This window comes from Cebus imitator, unplaced genomic scaffold, assembly GCF_001604975.1.
Source record: "Cebus imitator isolate Cc_AM_T3 unplaced genomic scaffold, Cebus_imitator-1.0 Scaffold197, whole genome shotgun sequence".
Taxonomy (NCBI): domain Eukaryota; kingdom Metazoa; phylum Chordata; class Mammalia; order Primates; family Cebidae; genus Cebus; species Cebus imitator.
This window is the reverse complement of record NW_016107512.1, coordinates 30,345-50,654: the sequence shown is the minus strand read 5'-3', so window position 1 is coordinate 50,654 and position 20,310 is coordinate 30,345. Positions and strand designations below refer to the sequence as shown.

Below are 20,310 nucleotides of genomic sequence, written 5' to 3'. Positions count from 1 at the left end.
GCATCTGCTCTGCTCCCACCACACGCATCTCCTCTGCTCCCACCACACCCATCTCCTCTGCTTCCACCACATGCATCTCCTCTGCTCCCTGGGCTGCTCCTCCCCCTCACCTGGGAACAGCAACAGCAGCAGTAGCAGCCGTGGGTGTGAGGCATGCCAGGCCATGTGGCCCTTTTCCTGTGTGCTGGTGGGAGGGGACACCTGGAGACGACTGGGGAGAGGGAACTGGGAGCTGGGCCTGATTTTGCTGCTCTTCCAGCACCTCTGATAAAAAATGAGAAAGGCCAAGGCCTGCACTGGGGAGATGGGAGGCTTCAAAGGGCAGATGCTATGGGCACAGGGAAGTGGGAATCTCCAGCTATAGGTGAGTCTGGGCCTGGTGGGCTCAGTGCTGTCTGGCACACAGCTCTCGGGCCTCTGTAGACCATGCCTGCTCTCCCCTGTGCCCAGCTGCTCCTCCCCACCATGACCTACCCCGTAGGGAGGAGCTGAGAAGGCCAGGAGGAAACTGTGGGCGAGTAATGGGCTGCCTCCCGTTCACTCCTTCTGTGCGCTGCCTCTTCTTTGCAGGGCCCTGGATTTGCTGCCCTCTCCAGGGAATGCCAGGCTGAAGGTGGATGACAAGCTCAGGGACACTTGGAACCCTGATCATGAACCCCAAGCCCCACTGGTCACATGGTGGCCAGGAACATCATGCCCAGGCCTGTGTGATGGGTCAGTGATGTGTTTCCACTCTGGAAGGTTTCGTGGGTGTGGGAGGGGAGAGGGGAGAGGAGGTGGGGATTCAAAACCAGAAAAGGAGTGTAGGGACGGTCCCTGGCAAAGGTAGAGGAGGGGAGGGTTGGGAGAGCACACGGAGCAGGGTTCCTCAGAAGGGATGCATCAGTGAGGTGGGGGAGAGGGAGCCTAGGGACCTGGACTGGGCCCCAACTCTGCATCCTTGAACCCCACCACTTAAGTACCCTGGAGAAATATTGTTTAATTAAAACATAAACAGATGAAAGACACTAGCATCTCTTTCTTTAGTTAATGTCGGTGCTTCAAAGATTTAATTTTAAAATCAGATGCAATTTACAAAGAGAGCGAGCTAATATATCTTAGGAGGTGTAGGGACGCTGTGTGTAATTGCACTTGTACCGCTGGGGCTCTGCTGGTGTGGCGTCTGCTGCCGGGGACTCTGTGTACAGAGGTAGTAACTGAGATGGGAATTGGAGCCTGTCAAGTGGGCTCGATTCCACGTCCACTGCTTTGCCTGCCCCTGGACTTCTGCTCCCCACTCCATGTCAGCACAACACCCTTCTCCTTATGGTAGGAGTGCACGGGGACTGAGAATGGGAAGGGTAGAGGGGTAGGCGAAAGGCGGACACAGTAGGGCGATCAGATGTTCGTGTTCAAGGGACCGACCGAAGTGGGAAAGCAGGTTGCAGCTCCGGAGCTAGAAGACAGCTCAGGGAGCGATGTCTGCCAGTCACTCACACAAGCATGTTTACAAAGTGTGCCCATGCACACCTTATCAAGTCCCACAGCACGTTTGCGAGGGAGGTATCACTTTTCTTTTTCAAAGATGTGGGAATTGAGGCCCAGGTATGGTCAGCCACCTGCTCAGGGTCTCACGGGGAGTAAGTGGCATTATCGGAACAGGCCTTCTGACTTCTGCCCAGAGGCTTCCGGCTGGTCTGGTTGAAGTGTGACCCACAGACAGGACAGGAAACCAGGCGTGAGAGAGAGGCTCCCACTGAATCACACGCACAGGCAGAGGCGAGCTTGTAGGGGGTTTCCTCACCAACAGTGGGGCCTCAACTTCTCCCTGAACCTGATTATGTACCCAATCAGGGCGGGGGACCCTCCCGAGGGGGAGGAAGGCAGCCCTGTCCCCAGATGGCATGAGGCATGTCACCGTGTGTGTGTGGGTGGGTCAGCAACTGTGTTCCTATGCTGACTTGCCCCTTCTCTGACTGCTGCTGACTCTGAGAAGTGACAGCTCCTCCCTGTAGCTTACAGGAGCACCCTTTGCCATGTGCCACTATCGTGTGACTCTTCAGCCTGCGGCGGGCTCTGCATCATTGTCTAATGTGTCAGAGTGTGTCCTCTCTCCCCAGGGGACAGGAGCTCTCAAAGGGAGGGGGATCTGCCCCCTCTCTGTGCTGTGGCCTCCCCACCCGTGTGAGTGGGGTGGGCACCCTCTGCATAGACTTGGGATCTTGGGTCCCCTAGGGGAGGACCCTGCTGGAACCATCTGCACCTTCAGCCTCCTCTGGCCTCTGGGACCTGGAGACAGGGAAGCCTGGACTTAGGCTCAGCCCCTCATCCAGGCTGGGCTGGCCCTGCTCCCTGGGGACTCGCAATAGCCCTTGTCACAAGTTGAATTTCTGCAGGAGGGACTGGGGCAGGTAACTGTGCTGAAGGAGTTGGGAAGTCTCTTGCAGAGCTAGGGACAGCGCCTCCTCCTTGGCACTATCAGAGCAGGGCACAGCGAAGTCTTGTCAAAGGGCCTAGGGTTCTGGGCATTTCTGGGTTCTCTGCCCACCCTCTGAGAAGGCCCTTCAGGGAACTTGGGAGCCTCAGCAACCTCCTCTCCCAACTTCATTGTCACGGACACTCACAGGAGCCCAGAGAAGGAGCTGGGCAAGCTGGAGACTTTGTATTCCCAGGGTGTTCAGTCCTCGCTTTATCTCCCTGGATGGACCTGGGGGCAGACTAGAGCTTAGTTTCCCTGTCTGTAAAATAGATATATGACACTTTTCTGCGTGCATTCCAGGCCGTCCAGTTACCTCCCTCTGTGGCTTCCTCTCTGACCTCTGCTGTGGGGACCCCAGCGGGTCTGCCAGAGCTAAGTGGGTCTGGGTTCCTTTCTCCCTAGGTCCCTCCTCAACAGACACGTCTCAAATTCACAGGAGCGGGTCAGGAGAGGCTCTGATTTGATTCTGGGTGGACCAGACCCCACACCCACTAACTTGGCTCAGCTTTGAGTTCAGTGTCCTCCATATCTGGTGCTCATATGTGGCTGAAATGAGGTTTCTTTCCTCCCTAGGGACCAGAGGGACTTACACGCCCCCAAGCCCCGACCCTTTTTCCACCTGTCCTTTCCCTTGGGTGTTAAGGTGGAGAGGAACGCCATGGTCAGGAAAGAAGCAGTGGGGAGAAATCCAGTGCCCGCTGGGTGGGCACTACAGCCAGGTAGGGGGAGGCAAGCAGTGTCTGGGGAGCTGGGCTGCTGGGTCTGGCAGTGATTTCCACCCTCCCCTCTGCCCGAGCCTGCCCTGCAGCCCTCACACTTACCCAACCAAAGCCTTTGCCTTTCTCATCTCCCCCAGCCCACGGGCTGTGGCGTCTGGATTGGAGCGTCTCCAGAACCCCTGTTCTAGCTTCCCCCGCATGGTGAGAAGGTGACAGGGCCCTGGAGGCTCCTGCTGGTGTTCCTGACCTTGAGTGAGGGGCAGGGGAGGAGGACACTTCAAGGGGCAGGGAAAGGGAGGGAGAAAGGGAGGGGTGGTGGAAGAGGTGTGATGGGGCTTGGGGAGCAGCTGTGGCCGTGGGGTGGAGGACTGTCTGGGATCAGCTTTGGGTGGGACGCCTCATTCCTCAGCCTAATCTGAAGGCTTGTTCTCTGACTCCTGGGCACAGAGACTGGAGGCCCTCAGGGTGACTTAGTATCGCGGCTTCTCTGTCTGCTTTGGTCTAGCCAGCCCCTGCCTCTCTCTTTTCTGGGAACTCCTCCCTCCCCGTGGGAGCCCAGTCAGCCCTGGCCTGAGAAACCCCGGGCTGCCCTTCCCTCCTCTGTCTTGTCAGCTGTACTTGCTTTTCTAGCGAGGCTCAGTCCAGCCTGCACCAGTGTCTCTGAGCCCAGGTAGAGCTGAGTCTCACAGGAAGGGAGGGCTGGCCTCTGACATGGAAATGGGGAAATCAGGGAGCCATAGACATCTGAAGGTGATCCCCAAAACTCAGCTCAGGGCTAAGCTAGGCTGGCAAAGGTGAAAGGGTAGTTGTGAATTTCCCCCATGATAGAACCAGAAGTAGCAGGGACAAAAGGGAATTTCTCTCAGTGCTTATTTCACAACTGAGGGAGATTTGGTCCAGAGAAGGCAAGTGGCCTGTCCAAAGTCACTCAGCTATTTCAGGGCCAAACCAGGACTGGCACCCAGGCCTCCCGTCTCCTGCCTGCTGCTCCTCCTGGGCTCAGAGATTCTCCATGGGCACCTCCTCAGCCTTCGCCCAGGCTCACCTATTTCAGATCCAAGGAGTCTTCTCCCTGAACCCCAACAAGTCTGCTTATACCTCTGGCCCCAGTGGCTCTGTGCTCTGGCTCCAGCAGGATCCTTCAGTCACCAGTCGCCCTGACCGGGTTATCCCCGCTCCCATGACAATGGTCCCATAACAATGGCCCTTCCTGGTCCCAGGATGCCAGATGCAAAGCATCTGGTCTCAAAGCAGCTTTTTCCCTGCCGGAGTGGTCAGAGGGACCTGAACTACTGCCCACACAAGCCTGCAGTCTGGGGGCACAGTGCTTCACAGGAAGCCTGAGGCGGGGTGGGGACAGGCACAGAACCAGGCTCCACCCTAAGCACCCTGGGGCGAGGCCTGGGCTCAGGGAGTGCAGGAAGCAGCCATCACCCCAGCTGGGTTCTCCCTGCTTCTTCTCCTTCCCTACTTCATGGAACCAACCCCATCCTCCAACCCCTGCACCCCATTCGCCACCCACAGGGCCCTGGTCTCTGTGCTGCCTGGTGCTGTCAGCTCTGCATGTGCTCCTGAGCTGCAGGCTCGTGGCTGGGTTTGGTCTGAGGCCAGCGGGTGGAAGTGAAATGGAACACAGTGGGGACAGCTGTGCTGGGAAAGGCAAAAATCAGGGGTGGGGTTTGAAAATCACCCTTTATATCGATTTGAATATCCTTTGGCCGTCATCTCTGCCTGCTCATTGGTTGTTACAAGCCAATCAAAATCCTTGCCTTTAAACTCTCAGGCCCTCACCCAAGTGCACGCACACTCACACAGACATTTACTGCACTCCCTCCTTCGGCAGACCACTCTGCTCCATAGAAGCCAGTCCCAAGTCAAGGATGACAGAGCTGGAGGAGGGCAGTCCTGGAGAGGAGCAGGGCCAGGCGATGCACACAATTCACCAACACCGTGGGGGCAGCAGCTATGGAGGTCTGAGTGCTTCAGCTCAGCAGAGGCTGAGGGGCCTTGGCTCTTGCCCCTCTGGGACAGCTGAGATAATGAGTGAGGAAGGGGCCATCCAGTGCCTGCAGAAGACACCTACTAGAACCAGAATCCCTGCTGTGGTGGGACCCTCCCACGTTGCTGTCCCCAGCCCCTCTGGAACACTCCCTGTGCATCTGACCCAATGCCCCAAACAGCGTAGACCAAACCCAGTTCAGCCTCTTTGCCCAATCTTAGAATCTTCTTCCTCCATGACCTCCCTTCCTGCTTTAGTTTCCCTAAATCACTCGGTCACCACCACTGCCGCTCTGGCTCCCCTCTTTCTCTGCTTTGTTCCCCCGAGTTCAGGCTGCCCAGCTCACACATATCTGCACACCTTCCCTTAACTGGCTCTTCCATTCAGCTTCCACCTTCTCAGGGACTCCTGTAGACACCTCCTAGTGAATTCCCCCCGTGCAGAGTCTTGACAGAGCCCCAGCCTCCACTGTCTCCGAAGCCTACTGGAGACCACTCTGCAGGGAATTCATTGCAGGTTCCTCAAGGCCTGGCCTGGTGTGGCAGCCCATCTCTGCCACCTCCATCTCAAGTGTACCTCTGCAAGCCAAGAGAAGGCCCTGCTGTCTGGAAAAGGCAGGTTGAATGTACTTCCTTCTGTGCTTAGAATCTAATCAGGCATATGGAGGGAAGAAAGGATCAGTGTGGCCCACTGGACCCCTGGCATTCTCTGTTCCTGCCCCCATCTTTGTTAATGGCAGAACATAAATTTAAAAAGAAGGTAGATCCAAGCTAAACAAGAAAAGTGGCTGCCGATACATTTGATCTCTGAGGGTTAAAAACAAAATAAGAAAATTAGAATAAGACTCAACAGCTCAAAATACCAACATGAGAATATTCTATCAAGTCATCCATTCATTAATACTATTTGACAATCAAGTATCTCATATGTTTGACAAAAATTAATAGCATGAAGGTAAAGCATCAACACAAACACACAGAACACCTGAATTTAGAATTAATGTCAATAATTCATGAAGCGGATGAGCAACTTTCAATAATTGAAATAAACATTCTCAGAGATATTTGCAAGAACATTATGTCTCCTTATTCATCAGATATTTTCAGATTACAACAAATTGCAATCTAATTTTTATTCATTAATTTGACAAACATTTTAAAAGCTTGTCATACTCTCTCGGCGAGGGTGTGGAGAAGTGGGTATTATGTTCAAAGCGGGAATGGAAACTGTTCAGCATTTCTGAATGCTAATAATAAGGATCTAAGATGTTTAACGTGTGCATTCTTTGACTTGTCAATTCCATTTCAAGGATTCACCCATCCTTGAGAAATACACACACACAGGCACAAAAGGAGACTTACAAAGATATTCATCACTGATTGTTTATAATAATGATCTCCACAGGGGAATTCATAACATAACTTCCAGTCCATGTCTTCTACACAGCACAATGTAAAGGTTAAAAAAGAATACAGCTTGTGTGCAAACCAAGCTAGATTTTCAAACATCTTGTTAAATTTAATAATTGCTTCAGAATGACATGTACAGTACAACTCCACTTATACAAAGTAAACTGAACTCAAAATGGTTTGTGCACATAAACCTCTCTCTGTAGAAACACAGAAATTTTCTGTTTTTGAAAAATGACGTATCAAAGTAATAATGGCAGTCTTTCGGGGCAATGACCACGATCAATACTGGGGAAGAAGCGGTGAAGGAAACCTTACCTGTAGTCTGTTGCAATTGTTCTTTGTTTACCAGCTTCAGTAAGGTATAACTGACCAATAAACAGTGTATTACAAGACGCTTGGATAAATGTATACATGCGGAATGATTAAGTCAAGCTGATTAGCATATCCATCGCCTCACATACTTATCATTTTTTCTTGTGGTGTGAACACTTAAGATCTACTCTCTCAGTACTTTTGAAGTACCCAATATAGTATTATTAACTGTAGTTACCGTGCTGTATAATAGATCTCCAGAACTTATTCATCCTGTCCAACTGAAACTTTGTGCTCTTCAACCAACATCTGCAATGTTTGTTTTTCATAAAAAGTCTTTATATATAAGTTGATTGCATAATGAGCGTAATGTTTAAAACACTGTATTAAAAAGCATTTAATTTTTGAGATGGAATCTTGCTCTGTTGTTCAGGCGGGAGTGCAGTGGCACAATCTCGGCTCACTACAACCTCCGCCTCCTGGGTTCAAGCGATTCTCCTGCTTCAGCCTCCCCAGTTGCTGGGATTACAGGTGCCTGCCAACACACCCTGCTAATTTTTGTATTTTTAGTAGAAACGCAGTTTCACCATGTTGGGCAGGCTGGTCTTGAACTCCTGACCTCAAGTGATCTCCCAGCCTTGGCCTCCCAAAGTGCTGGGATTACAGGTTTGAGCCACTGCGCCTGGCCAAAAAGTGTTTTAAATGGTAAGGGAGGTGGAATGAAAAAAATGGGCAAAGCAGGTGACCAGGTGGCTTTGCATCCTGGGGCCAGCATTGGTGGGGCATGTGGGTGATGGCCCCAGGACAGGCCATGGAGCACGGCTTTCCTGTGCCTTGCTAAGGTAAGGGGCTTCTCCAAAAGACTCTGAGGCAATACAGATGGAAATGAAACGGAACCAGTGGGAACACATTACACAGGAGATGAGCCTGGAGAGAGGGTAATTAAACAGGCTTGGCACCAGTCAACATAGGCAGGAGAAAAGCTCTTGAAGACTGCTAGGGGAGCTGGTAAAGGAGGGATCAACAGTCTGTTGGGTTCTGGCACAGCCAAGGTCCTGGGGCTGCAGACAGGTCTGCAGAAAGGGTCCCACAGTGGAGAAGAAGGGGCATTGCTGGGCTCTGTCCAGCCCCTGGGGACATCTTCCCAAGACCCTCTAGGGCCTCTGACCTGAGTCTGGACTTGTCCAGCTGCCTTCAGATACATCCTGTGCTTTCCAGGGTATCTTGTCATTGTTTCTGGGATCCAAGATGGGGACTACCTCCAAACACTTGTCCTGGGGACTCCTGGGCAGACCAGTGCCAGTGTGGCAAGGTACATTTATCTTAGGCCAGTTTATCCAGCCTGCCTACCCAGAGCCATTAGGAGTGCACCTAGGAAGCAGGCCGACGTGAATCTCAATCCCATCGTCTGCAGTATGGAGAGACAGCATCTGTCCCACAAAATCCTTGTGAGGATTAAGTGAGATATTGTATGTAAAAGCTTGGTGCTTAATAAACATGAGTTATTATTGCTAAAAAGTAAAATAATTCCAGCTGATTTTTATTGTAAATATATTTCTTTTAGCACTGTATGGATCTATTAATAGAGCTACAATATCTTTAATGTGATTTATCCATAAAGGGGCCTCAACACTTTGAAAATAAAATCTAGGCAGCAAGTGGAACATTTCAGACTCGTATTTCTTCTGGTTCTTGGAATTGTTCCCACAGCAGAAGAGGAAGGCCTGTTCTTTAGTGGAATATCAGCCCTACATGTGCATACCCTGAGTTGTAGATTTCAAGGCATCTAACTCATAAACTAGTGCTGTGAAGACTTTGGACTCTTGAGAGACACACCATGTTTGGGTTCCTGCTCTGCCTTTTTGGGCTCTGACATTTTTGAGCAAATTGCGAAACCTCTAAAAGTCTCTAAACTCCTAATATAATTGTTCTGGAAATAAGTAAACTCTTCAAAAAGTTTATAGAAGTACCTTCTATATGGTAACCCCCAATTAATGTCTATTATCATTAATATTTAACATCCACAAAATAATGTTTGCTTGACTTGATTATACATATGCATACATAAAATAGCATTACACAGAAGTTCTGAAAGAAAAATAAGCCTGGGCGCAGTGGCTCACTCCTGTAATCCCAGCACTTTGGGAGGCTGAGGTCGGTGGATCACGAGGTCAGGAGTTCAAGACCAGCCTGACCAACATGGTGAAACTATGTCTCTACTAAAAAATACAAAAATTAGCTGAGCGTGGTGACATGCACCTGTAATCCCAGCTATTCAGGAGGCTGAGGCAGGAGAATCGCTTGAACTCAGGAGGTGGAGGTTGCAGTGAGCTGAGATCTCACCAATGCATTCCAGCTTAGGAGACAGAGAGAGAGACTATGTCTGGAAAAAAAAAAAAAAAGAAAGAAAAGAAAAGAGAAAAGAAAAAGAAAAGTAGCTGGGTGAGGTGGCTCACGCCTGTAATCCTAGCACTTTAGGAGGCCGAGGCGGGTGGGTCACTTGAGGTCAGGAGTTCAAGACCAGCCTGGCCAACAGGGTGAAACCCTGTCTCTACTAAAAAGAAAATACAAAAATTAGCCGGGTGTGGTGGTACATACCTGTAACCCCAACTACTGAGGAGGCTGAGGCAGGAGAATTACTTGAACCTGGGAGGCGGCAGAGGTTGCAGTGAGCCGAGATCGCGCCCTTGCACTCCAGCCTGGGTGAAGAAGCAAGACTTGTCTCAACAACAACAACGTAAACAAAATAAATAAAAAAATGAAGAAATAAAAAAATGTAAAATTTATATACTTTTTTGGTGGCATAGAACTTTCTATTTATGGTTCTAATGCCAGAAACTATACACGGAAAAATGATAGGTCATACTACGTACAAACTAAAACTTGGATGTTATAGAAAATAGTGAGTAAAATTTAAAAGCAAATCACAATTGTGACTGTTTTCTTCCTATTTGTCAGATAAAGCATTATTAAACTTCGTATAAAGACAAGTCCTTCAAACAGTAAGAGAATATAAACATTTCAATAGAAAAAGGGGATGAGCCTAGGAACAGGCACTTTTCTATAAAATTACTAACAAAAATGTTAAATTGTATTCAAAACAGTTATTATTAAAATAAGTGCAAAACCACTCTTCTCATCAGACTGGCAAACATTGGAATAAATGATGATAACCGGAGTTGGGAGATTTTAGGGAAAAGGTGATTGCATATTCTCCTGGGCAAAAGTAATTGATACCACCTTTCTGCAAGACAGTGCGATGAGATGAATCAAAATCCATTTTAGAAAAGAAATCAACTTTGACTAAGAAGTTCTAATCTAGGAATTTAAAAAGGGTACATTGGACATCATGGCAGTATTCTTTCAAGTTTTAACATCTCATCAAAATCATGCAGATACACATCTTCAAAAACTGGACGCTGTAAGCGCATATTAACAAAAATGCAGCAGTTCTCTGCTTCAACACTACATGCCCATTCCCTTCTCTTGGAGGCAATTTGAAGTATTTTTCGTTTTTATCGTTATACTGATATTGCCTGTTTTACAGCCTTAGTTACTCTCCGTTAGACACATAACGTGGGAGGTGAGATCTGTTCCTCTTACATGCACTCTCTACCTGTGCCTTTCCCCTGCCTTTATCCTCCCAATATAGTCAGATATAGTTACCAGTACAATTAGTATTTAGATTTCGTATTTCATGACCACGTAAATATGTTTCATAGCCTAGTCATGTGGTTTATTATGATTACATTTTCTTTTTGATACAACTTTTTATTTCTATGAAGTTATTAATTGCCTTATTTAAAAAATTTGCTTCATCTTTCATTTGCCATCATTAATTCCTTTCCAGCCTCTACATCAAAAATGTAAATTTCATGTCAACATATTCATACATGTCAGTTCTTGACTGGTTTCACTCCTCCCACACCTCCCCATGTGGTCTAATGTCTTCCTACCCCAATCAGGACAAATTTCCCTCCATGCTTTGAGCATAGCTGAAATATCCCTTCCTGAGCTATCCCTTTGCCATCTCCTTGAGAACTCCCATTGCCTCCGTCCTGTGTTGAAAGTGCTTTCTCCTGATCCCATACCTACCCTTTCTTTGTTGATTTCCTCCTTTTAGAACAGCATTTGGCAAACTATAGCCCTTGAGCCAAATCCAGCCTGACACCTGATTTTGTAAATAAAGTTTTATTGGAATGTAGACATGCTTCTTCACTCTGTATGCTCTGTGAAAGGCTGCATGTCACAGTGGCAGAGGTGAGTCATTGCAGCAGAGATCACACTGCCCACAAGCATGAGGTAATTAACAATCTTTCTCTTTACAGAAAAAGTTGGCTGAACCTAGAGAGCTAAGATAATAAAGAATGGAGAGGCAGCCTATATGTAGTGGTGTTTCTGAAGGAGTGGCCAGAAGAATGAAAACACAAGCAACAAATAAAGGCTGAGTGGAAGGAAGATTTTTCTGAAATGAAGGATGACATATGTGAGGCTCTTACTAATTTGAGATGTACACCCTATCTTCCAGCACAGGCCATCTGAATAATAAACAATTCCCATTCAGTGGGTTCACATAAAGTTTTTCCCTGATTCCTGGGAAGCTCGCTGCACAACCTGATGACTCTCCAGGGTAGAGGTCCTGTCCTCTGTGGGTTGGCTCAGAATTTAAGGTGCATTGCTTTTATGGACCTTCACATCAATGCCTGCTTCCCCGGTTGTCATGGAAGGGGAAGAGTGCTGGAAAGTTGAGCACTGGTTCTTAAATGGTTCCTCTAGAAGTGAGGCTGCCACTTCCACTCATATTTTATTAGCCAAGCACATTATCAAGGAGCTGAAAAGCACGAGTCTTCTGTTTGTCCAGAGATAAAGGGGAAATGGATGTTGTTCTGCGATAGCAATGCCCGCCTCTTTTCTCCATAACAATTCTACCATGTGCAGGACGGGAGAGAAAAGAAAGTTATTTCCTTTAAGACTCATTGGCTTCAGAGTTTTCTGCTGCAACACCAAATATCGGAAGGCAACAAATCAATTTCTACAGACAAGGGGCAGCATCACTAAATTAAGGCTTCTACTAAATTATCTTTCCTCTGTGAAGACAACCAGATGGTGTTATGCGTGATAGAAACTAATGTCCTTCTTGGAAAGAGGTAATTTGAATATTTACTTCAATTCATTGGTAGTTACATTTTTTTTAAAGGGCCGACAAATGGTGGCAGTAAGTACTGAGACAAGTCCAAAGAGACGTAAGTTTAAGTCATTATTGCATTCTGGTTTAAAAGGTGACCAAAAGTAGTGTCTTTATAAAATCCCATCTTGTAATTACTTTTGTTTGTTCATATATATGTAACTAGTTTTTGTATATGAATCTTATATCTCTATGTAAATTAATAATCTGTCCTATTATTTCTAATAATTTTCATTTATGATTTGTATGTATTTAGTTGTAATATAAATTAACAAATTTATATCAATGTAATTAGTATAAATTTAAAACATACATAAAATGTTAAATATTTTACAAAAACATACTTATATTTTAGTGTCTACATATAAAATATATAACATGAACAAGTACTGAAGAGTAAGAATGTCCATCAAGAAAGGTGAATAAGTGTAAATTAAATGTAATCAGTAAATATGCTGCTGGAAAAGTATTTTTAAAAGGAATACATCTACATATTTTTAGGAATGAAAAACTAGTGAAAATTACAAAAATGAAATATATGAGAAAACTTATGAATTAATATAATTCTATAATGACAAAACAATTGAAATGTTAATTAGTTGGTGTATTTGTTTCCGAAGTCTACTGTAACAAATGATCACAAACGGTGCCATAGCAGAAATTTATCCTTTCACAGCCTGGAGGCCAGAAGTCTGCGATCAAGGTGTTGGCAGGGCTGCCCGGTCCCCATGGTTCTAGAGGAGAATCCATGCCTTGTTTCTTCCAGCTTCTGAAAACTCAAGCATATTAGCTGAAAACCCACGGGAACAAAATGAGAGTTTCTTCATTCATTCTTACAATTCATTCAACAAATGCTTGTTGTGAGTCTGCCCTTCCAGACACATGGAATGGATGGAGAGCACAGGCACGTTTTCTCTGCTCATGGGGCTTATATTCAGAGAGCGGTATTTGGTAGGATGGGGAAGGCATAAAGGAGGCAGAAAGTTAACAAACAGGTAAAGAGATCCTAATAAACTTACAATAAAAGCAAACCCTATGCAGAAATAGAGTATTGTGATAGTCAATTTGAAGTTAAACATTTCAAATAAACGATAATGCATTATAACAAAAGTAACCATTTCAGATATAGAAATATTTGATAGAATTTACCAGCAACGCCATCTTGGCCTCCAACTTCAAGAGAAATGTAGTCTTTAGCAAGACAAAATGGCATAAATATTTAAGAAAAAACTAATATCACACTTGAACTCTAAGAAAACTAGGAACATATCTCAATTCATTTTGTAAGGCTCAAATTAGCCTGATACGAAAAGCAGAAAAAGGAATTAGAAGAAAAAAAATGATAGACCAATATCCCTTATGAATATCCTGAACACAATATTAGTTACTGAATTTAACAGCAAAGAAAAAAGATAATATACCACGGTCAGATGGAGTTTATCCCAGGAACTCCAGGTTGGATTAACATTTGAACAATCAGTGTAATTCTTTATGTTAAAAAGAAAGAAAAACCATAAGGTCATATCAAAAAATGTAGAAAAAATTAGACTTATAAGCAAACTAGGAAAGTAAGGGAACTTCCATTTCCTGATAAAGTGTAACTGCAAAATACCTATAGCCAGTATGACTCTTTATGATGAAAGACTCCATCATTTCCATCTAAGGAGAAAAGGCAGGGCTATCTCTCTCAGCACCTTTATTTAATATTGTTCTGGAGGTTTAATTACTTGATAAGGCAATAAAAAGAAACAAAGGGCATGCAGATTGTGAAGGAAGAAGGAAAACTGTATTTATTCACAGACAACATGATTGTATAGACATTAAATCCTAAGTGATCGACACAAAAAGCTGAAACAACCAATACTGAAATTTAGCAGTGTTTCAGGGTACAAGGTCAACACATAAAACTGAAATGGACTATCTATATAATTGCAGTGTGCCATAGACAAACGAAAAATTTTAAATGACACTTAACATCCTAAACCATTACTTAGAAATGAATTTAACAAAATATGTGCAAGACCTATACATTCAACACTACAAAATATTGATGAGATAAACTAAAGAAAATCTAAATAAATGGAGAGAAATACTATGATCCTGAACTGGGAGACTCAATATTGTTAAGATGCTAATTCTTGCCAAACTGATATATAAACTCAATACTAGGGTTGTGTCACAGACACAAACCTAATAGGCATTTTTGTTGAAATTGACAAGAGGATTCTGAAACTTATTATATGCACAGGACACAGAGTAGCCCAAACAATGGGGAAAAGAAGAGCAAAGCTGGATGACTCACCTCTGATATCAGGACTTACTATAAAATCACAGTAATCAAGACAGTGTGCTACTGCAGTATGGATACATAGTTAAATAAATAAAACAGGATAGTCCAGAAATAGATCCATATATATACAGGCAACTGATTTTCAACAAAGCCACCAAAGCAATTCAATGGACAAAACCAAAGCGTTTTCAACAAGTGGTGCTAGGACAACTAGATATCCATACAGGAAACTTAATTCTAAATGAATCACAGTCCTAAAGGTGAAAGTCCAAACTAGAAAACTTTTAGATAAAAATGCTGGAGAAGATCTTTGCCTGTAATAAATTTTCATATACATGGAATCATATGGCGTATATTCTTTTATATGTCTTATGTTTTGCTTGGCCTGAGGTTTTGGAGATTCATTCATGTTGTGGGTGTATCATAGACCATAGACCATTTTTTTTTTTTTTTTTTTTTTTTTTTNTTTTTTTTTTTTTTTTTTTTTTTTTACTGCTGAGTAATACACCGTTGTGTGATGTACTGCTATCTGTTTCTCCGTTCATGTGCTGAAAGACATTTGGGAGAAGTGTATTGATTGTAAAGGCATGTGAAAACTTCCTGTGTCATGAAAAAATTTAAGAAAATTGTAGTTCAACACATTGAGTAGAAATTTTCTCATACATGTGTGATCTGAGAGAAACAGCTCTTCTAGTCTTACCGTCAACACCCTAGACTAAATAAAGATTCTCTGAGCTGGAGGAGATGAAAGAGAGGAGCTGAATGAAGTAAGAAGAGTGGATGTAAGATCTGGGCTGGTGTGCACCTGTCTCCTGTTCCCAAGATCAGCAGGCCAGGGCCTCAGTGAAATGTCAGGATCTGATAATAGAAGGCATTGTTTCCTTATTTCCTGAAACATGTCCTTGGAAGGTGGGGATTTTTACTCTCCCTCCGCCCAACACTGGCACGGTAGAAATTATAAAAAATAAATTCATGGGTTTCTTAAGCAAGGGACAGAGATCCTGAAGTCATAAAACCCCTGAAATGCAAAACCTGAAAGTTTTTTCTTGTGTCTAAGAGTGAAGGCGATCAGGTAGTGAGAGTCATGGCTGGCTGTGGGGTCTGGAGGCTGGGTGGGAGGAGACACAGGTGGAGCATGGGCTCTATGACCTGGGCCTAGAGAGGACTTCATACCTTAGTAGATGGCAGCCTGGAGAGGGAAAGGAGCATTAGAGAGAAATGGAGGGCCTCACCTGGTATTAAGCTAACTATGCAAGAATTATGGGTCTTCATCTTGTGTGTGTTGGACTTACTTTCACAACCTCACTGCCAAGGAGCTACAAGTGTAGCACACTTACAGAGTTGAAGTAAGGGGCAAGTTCAGCTCATTAAATGATTACCTGGGGTCCGGAGCAGTGGCTCATGCTTGTAATCCCAGCACTTTGGGAGGCTGTAGTGGGTGGATCACCTGAGGTGAGGAGTTCGAGACCAGCCTGGCCAACATGATGAAACCCTTTCTCTACTAAAAATATACAAATTAGCTGGGTGTGGTGCTGCATGCCTGTACTCCCAGCCACTTGGAAGGCTGAGGCAGGAGAATCACTTGAACCCAGGAGGCAGAGGTTGCAGCAAGTCAAGATTGTACCACTGCACTCCAGCCTGATTGAGTGAGAGTTTGTCTAAAAAAAAAAAAAAAAAAAAAAAAAAGATTGCCTGAGTTTCCCCAAACAAATGCTTTAAACCTTTATGTTGATTGCAAGGAACATGGCTGTGCTGTAGCCAAGCAGGCATAGGCCGAGGTAAACATCCTGCATGACTCAGCAGGATTGTAGCGCAGGTGCACAGTCCTGTGTATAATGTAAACACAGCTATGTAGCCATAACATGGAGAGGCTCATCACCTGGCTTGGGGCAACTATTGTTTGTGAGATGCATAAATGCAGCACCGACAGTGTGAGGAGCTGCTAAATAAAGCCATGTCTCATCCACGTGCTGTCTCTTGAGTGTTCTTCCAGCTCCCTGTCCCCTGTCCACCCATTCCCCTTGGACCTCAGCTGGAGCTTGAACCCAACAATGATCAAAATGGAAAAAAAGGTAAAGAAAAATTCTAAACTTAAAAAAACAATGCAAGGTACTTGTATTTGTCTCTTGTAGAATATTGTAAAATTTTGACAGATATGAAATTTGAGACAGTGGTGCTAGAATCTTATGATGTCTGTCCCAAATTTGTGTGGAACTTGAAAGTGACAAATAGCTTTCAAATCCATTGTCACTAGACCCTCCAGATCTTTTCCTTTGTCACCAAACCCTCCAGATCTTTTTCAGCCTCCTTTGCTTGATCTTCATCTCCTTCCACCTAGATGATAGCAAGAGCACCCACCCACCAGGCTCCTCCACCCACAGATTTCACCTGCAATGTGGGTTACACCTGTTGCACCTGGCCCTGGCCCCAGAGGACACAGAATTAGTGCTACACTGTAGAGGGCATGTAGAGGAGCGCAAAGAGCCCTGACTCAATCAAGGCCCCACTCTAATTAGTTTGATTGCACACACATATGTGCATGCATGTGCAAGTGTGTGTGTCCAGGGAATGGTAGGAGGTATTGGGAAATGAACTCAGGCCCATTCAGCTCTGAGACATCCACCCCTGAGTGTTTTCCTGAGCTGGTGGGGACCTCTGCAGGGGATCCAGGGCAGAGGGCCCCAGGCAGGAAGACCCAAGAGGGGGTAAAAAAAAGACATCTAAAAGAAGGTCACCGAAGTTTATCCAGAGCTATTCACCTCAGAGAGTTCATAGGAGAGAATACCCATTTTACAGACAGGGAATCTGAGTCCCCTCAAGCGTGTAGCATACAGAGATGGTCAGTGGGCATGTAGAATACCCTCCTGGGACACTTGTGGACTCAGTTTCTTCCAGATTCTTCTCATGTCCTGATTCTTGGGGCCAGGGAAAGAAGGTACACGTATTCCCTAGAAGAGTCAACAGAATAGACTCTGGAAGCAATAGCCCCCACTCCCCCCCAGGGCTATTTCCTCTAACAAGGCCACAGAGTGCTCCGTTCCCTGGCGGCGACTTCAAGTGTCACGTTTCCTGGACACCTCCCAGGGCCCTGCTCCCTCATAGCAATGAGCCCCAGGCTCTTCCAGGGAGAGGCAACCCTTCTCAGGACTGGGGACCACAGACTGATTGGGGACCTTCCTCTGGAGCTTCTATTCCTGGGGATTCAACCTGGGCTCCCCACCGGACTGAAGGCCCACCTGCAGAGCACAGTCTGCACTCCTGCTCGGTCTGAGACCCTGGCTGTGCGTGGAGGCCGAGAAACGTGGACTCCACCCTCACTGTCTGCTGGTAAGGGAGGACTCCCTTGTCGCACGGCAGAGTAAGTCAGGAGGGCCACAAAGAGTAGAGTGTGGGAAGGTGTTCTGGCGACACTGCAGTGAGGACGCGAGGGAAGAATCAAAGAGAAACTGCAGGTGGCTGCAAATGCGCGCACGCGTGTGCACGCTGACGGCAATAGCAGCGTCTGGCCCGCAGGGGGCGGGGGCAGCCTGTCCATCACCCGGAGCGTGATCAGCCTGCTCGCCCGGCTGTGCGCCCTTAGAACCCCTTCTGAAGTGCTACGCAGGCAGCACCCTGGCTCTGCTTCCCGTCCTCCCGGACAGCGGCAGGTGCAGTGGAAGGAGCGCTGGGCTGGGCAGCCTGGGCTCCTGATGCACCAATTCACTGAGGAACCTGAAGGGAATCAAAGGGGATAGTGGCGACCGCTTCACAAGCATATTGTGGAAATTAAATTAGACTAGTCATTCCCAGACTACTCTGCACGCTGGGATCATCTAGGGAGCTTCAGAAATGCAGATGCCTGATTCCACCCAGGGTGCCTAATTTAATTGGTCTGGGTGTGGCCTGGGCTTTGGCATTTTAAAAAATATTACTCAGATAATTCTAAGGTGCAGAGAAGTTTGGAATTCCAGAGTCAGATACTCCTGTGACCAGCCATTGTAAACTCTAAGTTGCAAACGTGCTTTTACTCTTTTACCTGAGGTCCCTTCTTTTCGACCTTGTTTCTGTATAATTGAAATTCAGTCTCACTTCTCTCTGCATCTGCAAGCTCTTGCATAACCTTTCAACATGGAAAATGCAGATTTGTCTCACCATCTGAACTCAAACTATTCAAACTTTTACTCCCACGAACTGTACAAAGTTTGCTCCAAATGCACGATCTGATTAAAAAAATCCACTATGACACACGTCTGCAAGCACCAAGGAAGACAGTCAAGGTACAGTGAGTGCAGGAGAGGGCAGAGGGTCCCCGGCCGTGGTGCCTCTGCTCTTCCCCATTGGAAAGGGTTCTGGGGTTCTCGCTGTTCAATTCTGTCAGGCGCTTGGGGGCACGACAAACCCAGGTCTAACTTAGATAAAATTCTTAGTAGCTTCAATTCAGTCAGTATTTCAGGGTTATTTTCATCACACTCCACGTTCATTACAGTGTAGAAGTGAATTGTAATTTGTGTACAATACCATGCGTGCTGCACACACACTCATGCACTATTAAGACTGTTCAACATGAAATAACGCGGTATTTGGTGTTTTGGGGATTACTGTTGTGCGTACTTTTGGGAGTGTGTTGTGAAAGTGTGTAAAAGGCTCCTGTAATAAGTGGGAACATTGGTTGGGGGTAGATGATTCGGGAACACTTTCCTCTGGTTCTTATGTGTGGTAATTAATTCAGGCTCATGCTATCTGAACATTGCCATAGGCACAGACACACACTGGCATAGACACAACCTTACTCTTAGAACTGGGCAGGCAATACCTATAGCCAGTATGACTCTTTATGATGAAAGACTCCATCATTTCCATCTAAGGAGAAAAGGCAGGGCTATCTCTCTCAGCACCTTTATTTAATATTGTTCTGGAGGTTTAATTACTTGATAAGGCAATAAAAAGAAACAAAGGGCATGCAGATTGTGAAGGAAGAAGGAAAACTGTATTTATTCACAGACAACATGATTGTATAGACATTAAATCCTAAGTGATCGACACAAAAAGCTGAAACAACCAATACTGAAATTTAGCAGTGTTTCAGGGTACAAGGTCAACACATAAAACTGAAATGGACTATCTATATAATTGCAGTGTGCCATAGACAAACGAAAAATTTTAAATGACACTTAACATCCTAAACCATTACTTAGAAATGAATTTAACAAAATATGTGCAAGACCTATACATTCAACACTACAAAATATTGATGAGATAAACTAAAGAAAATCTAAATAAATGGAGAGAAATACTATGATCCTGAACTGGGAGACTCAATATTGTTAAGATGCTAATTCTTGCCAAACTGATATATAAACTCAATACTAGGGTTGTGTCACAGACACAAACCTAATAGGCATTTTTGTTGAAATTGACAAGAGGATTCTGAAACTTATTATATGCACAGGACACAGAGTAGCCCAAACAATGGGGAAAAGAAGAGCAAAGCTGGATGACTCACCTCTGATATCAGGACTTACTATAAAATCACAGTAATCAAGACAGTATGCTACTGCAGTATGGATACATAGTTAAATAAATAAAACAGGATAGTCCAGAAATAGATCCATATATATACAGGCAACTGATTTTCAACAAAGCCACCAAAGCAATTCAATGGACAAAACCAAAGCGTTTTCAACAAGTGGTGCTAGGACAACTAGATATCCATACAGGAAACTTAATTCTAAATGAATCACAGTCCTAAAGGTGAAAGTCCAAACTAGAAAACTTTTAGATAAAAATGCTGGAGAAGATCTTTGCCTGTAATAAATTTTCATATACATGGAATCATATGGCGTATATTCTTTTATATGTCTTATGTTTTGCTTGGCCTGAGGTTTTGGAGATTCATTCATGTTGTGGGTGTATCATAGACCATAGACCATTTTTTTTTTTTTTTTTTTTTTTTTTT

At 45.2% G+C, this 20,310-nt stretch overlaps 2 protein-coding genes across 2 annotated transcripts in view; one reads left to right on the top strand and one right to left on the bottom strand.

Annotated features, from left to right (window-relative positions):
* The window catches only part of NCR2 (natural cytotoxicity triggering receptor 2), a 17,956-nt gene extending 17,791 nt beyond the window's left edge, over nucleotides 1–165 (bottom strand). Inside the window, 1 exon segment of the mRNA XM_037745264.1 lies at nucleotides 111–165. Within this exon segment, the coding sequence (XP_037601192.1) occupies nucleotides 111–165 (55 nt within the window).
* Nucleotides 166–17,498: 17,333 nt separating this feature from the next.
* Nucleotides 17,499–20,310, top strand: part of TREM1 (triggering receptor expressed on myeloid cells 1) — a 30,022-nt gene continuing 27,210 nt past the window's right edge. The window contains exon 1 of the mRNA XM_017547234.2: nucleotides 17,499–17,702. The gene's annotated coding sequence lies outside the window, so the exon portion shown is untranslated. The remainder of the gene's footprint in view (nucleotides 17,703–20,310) is intronic.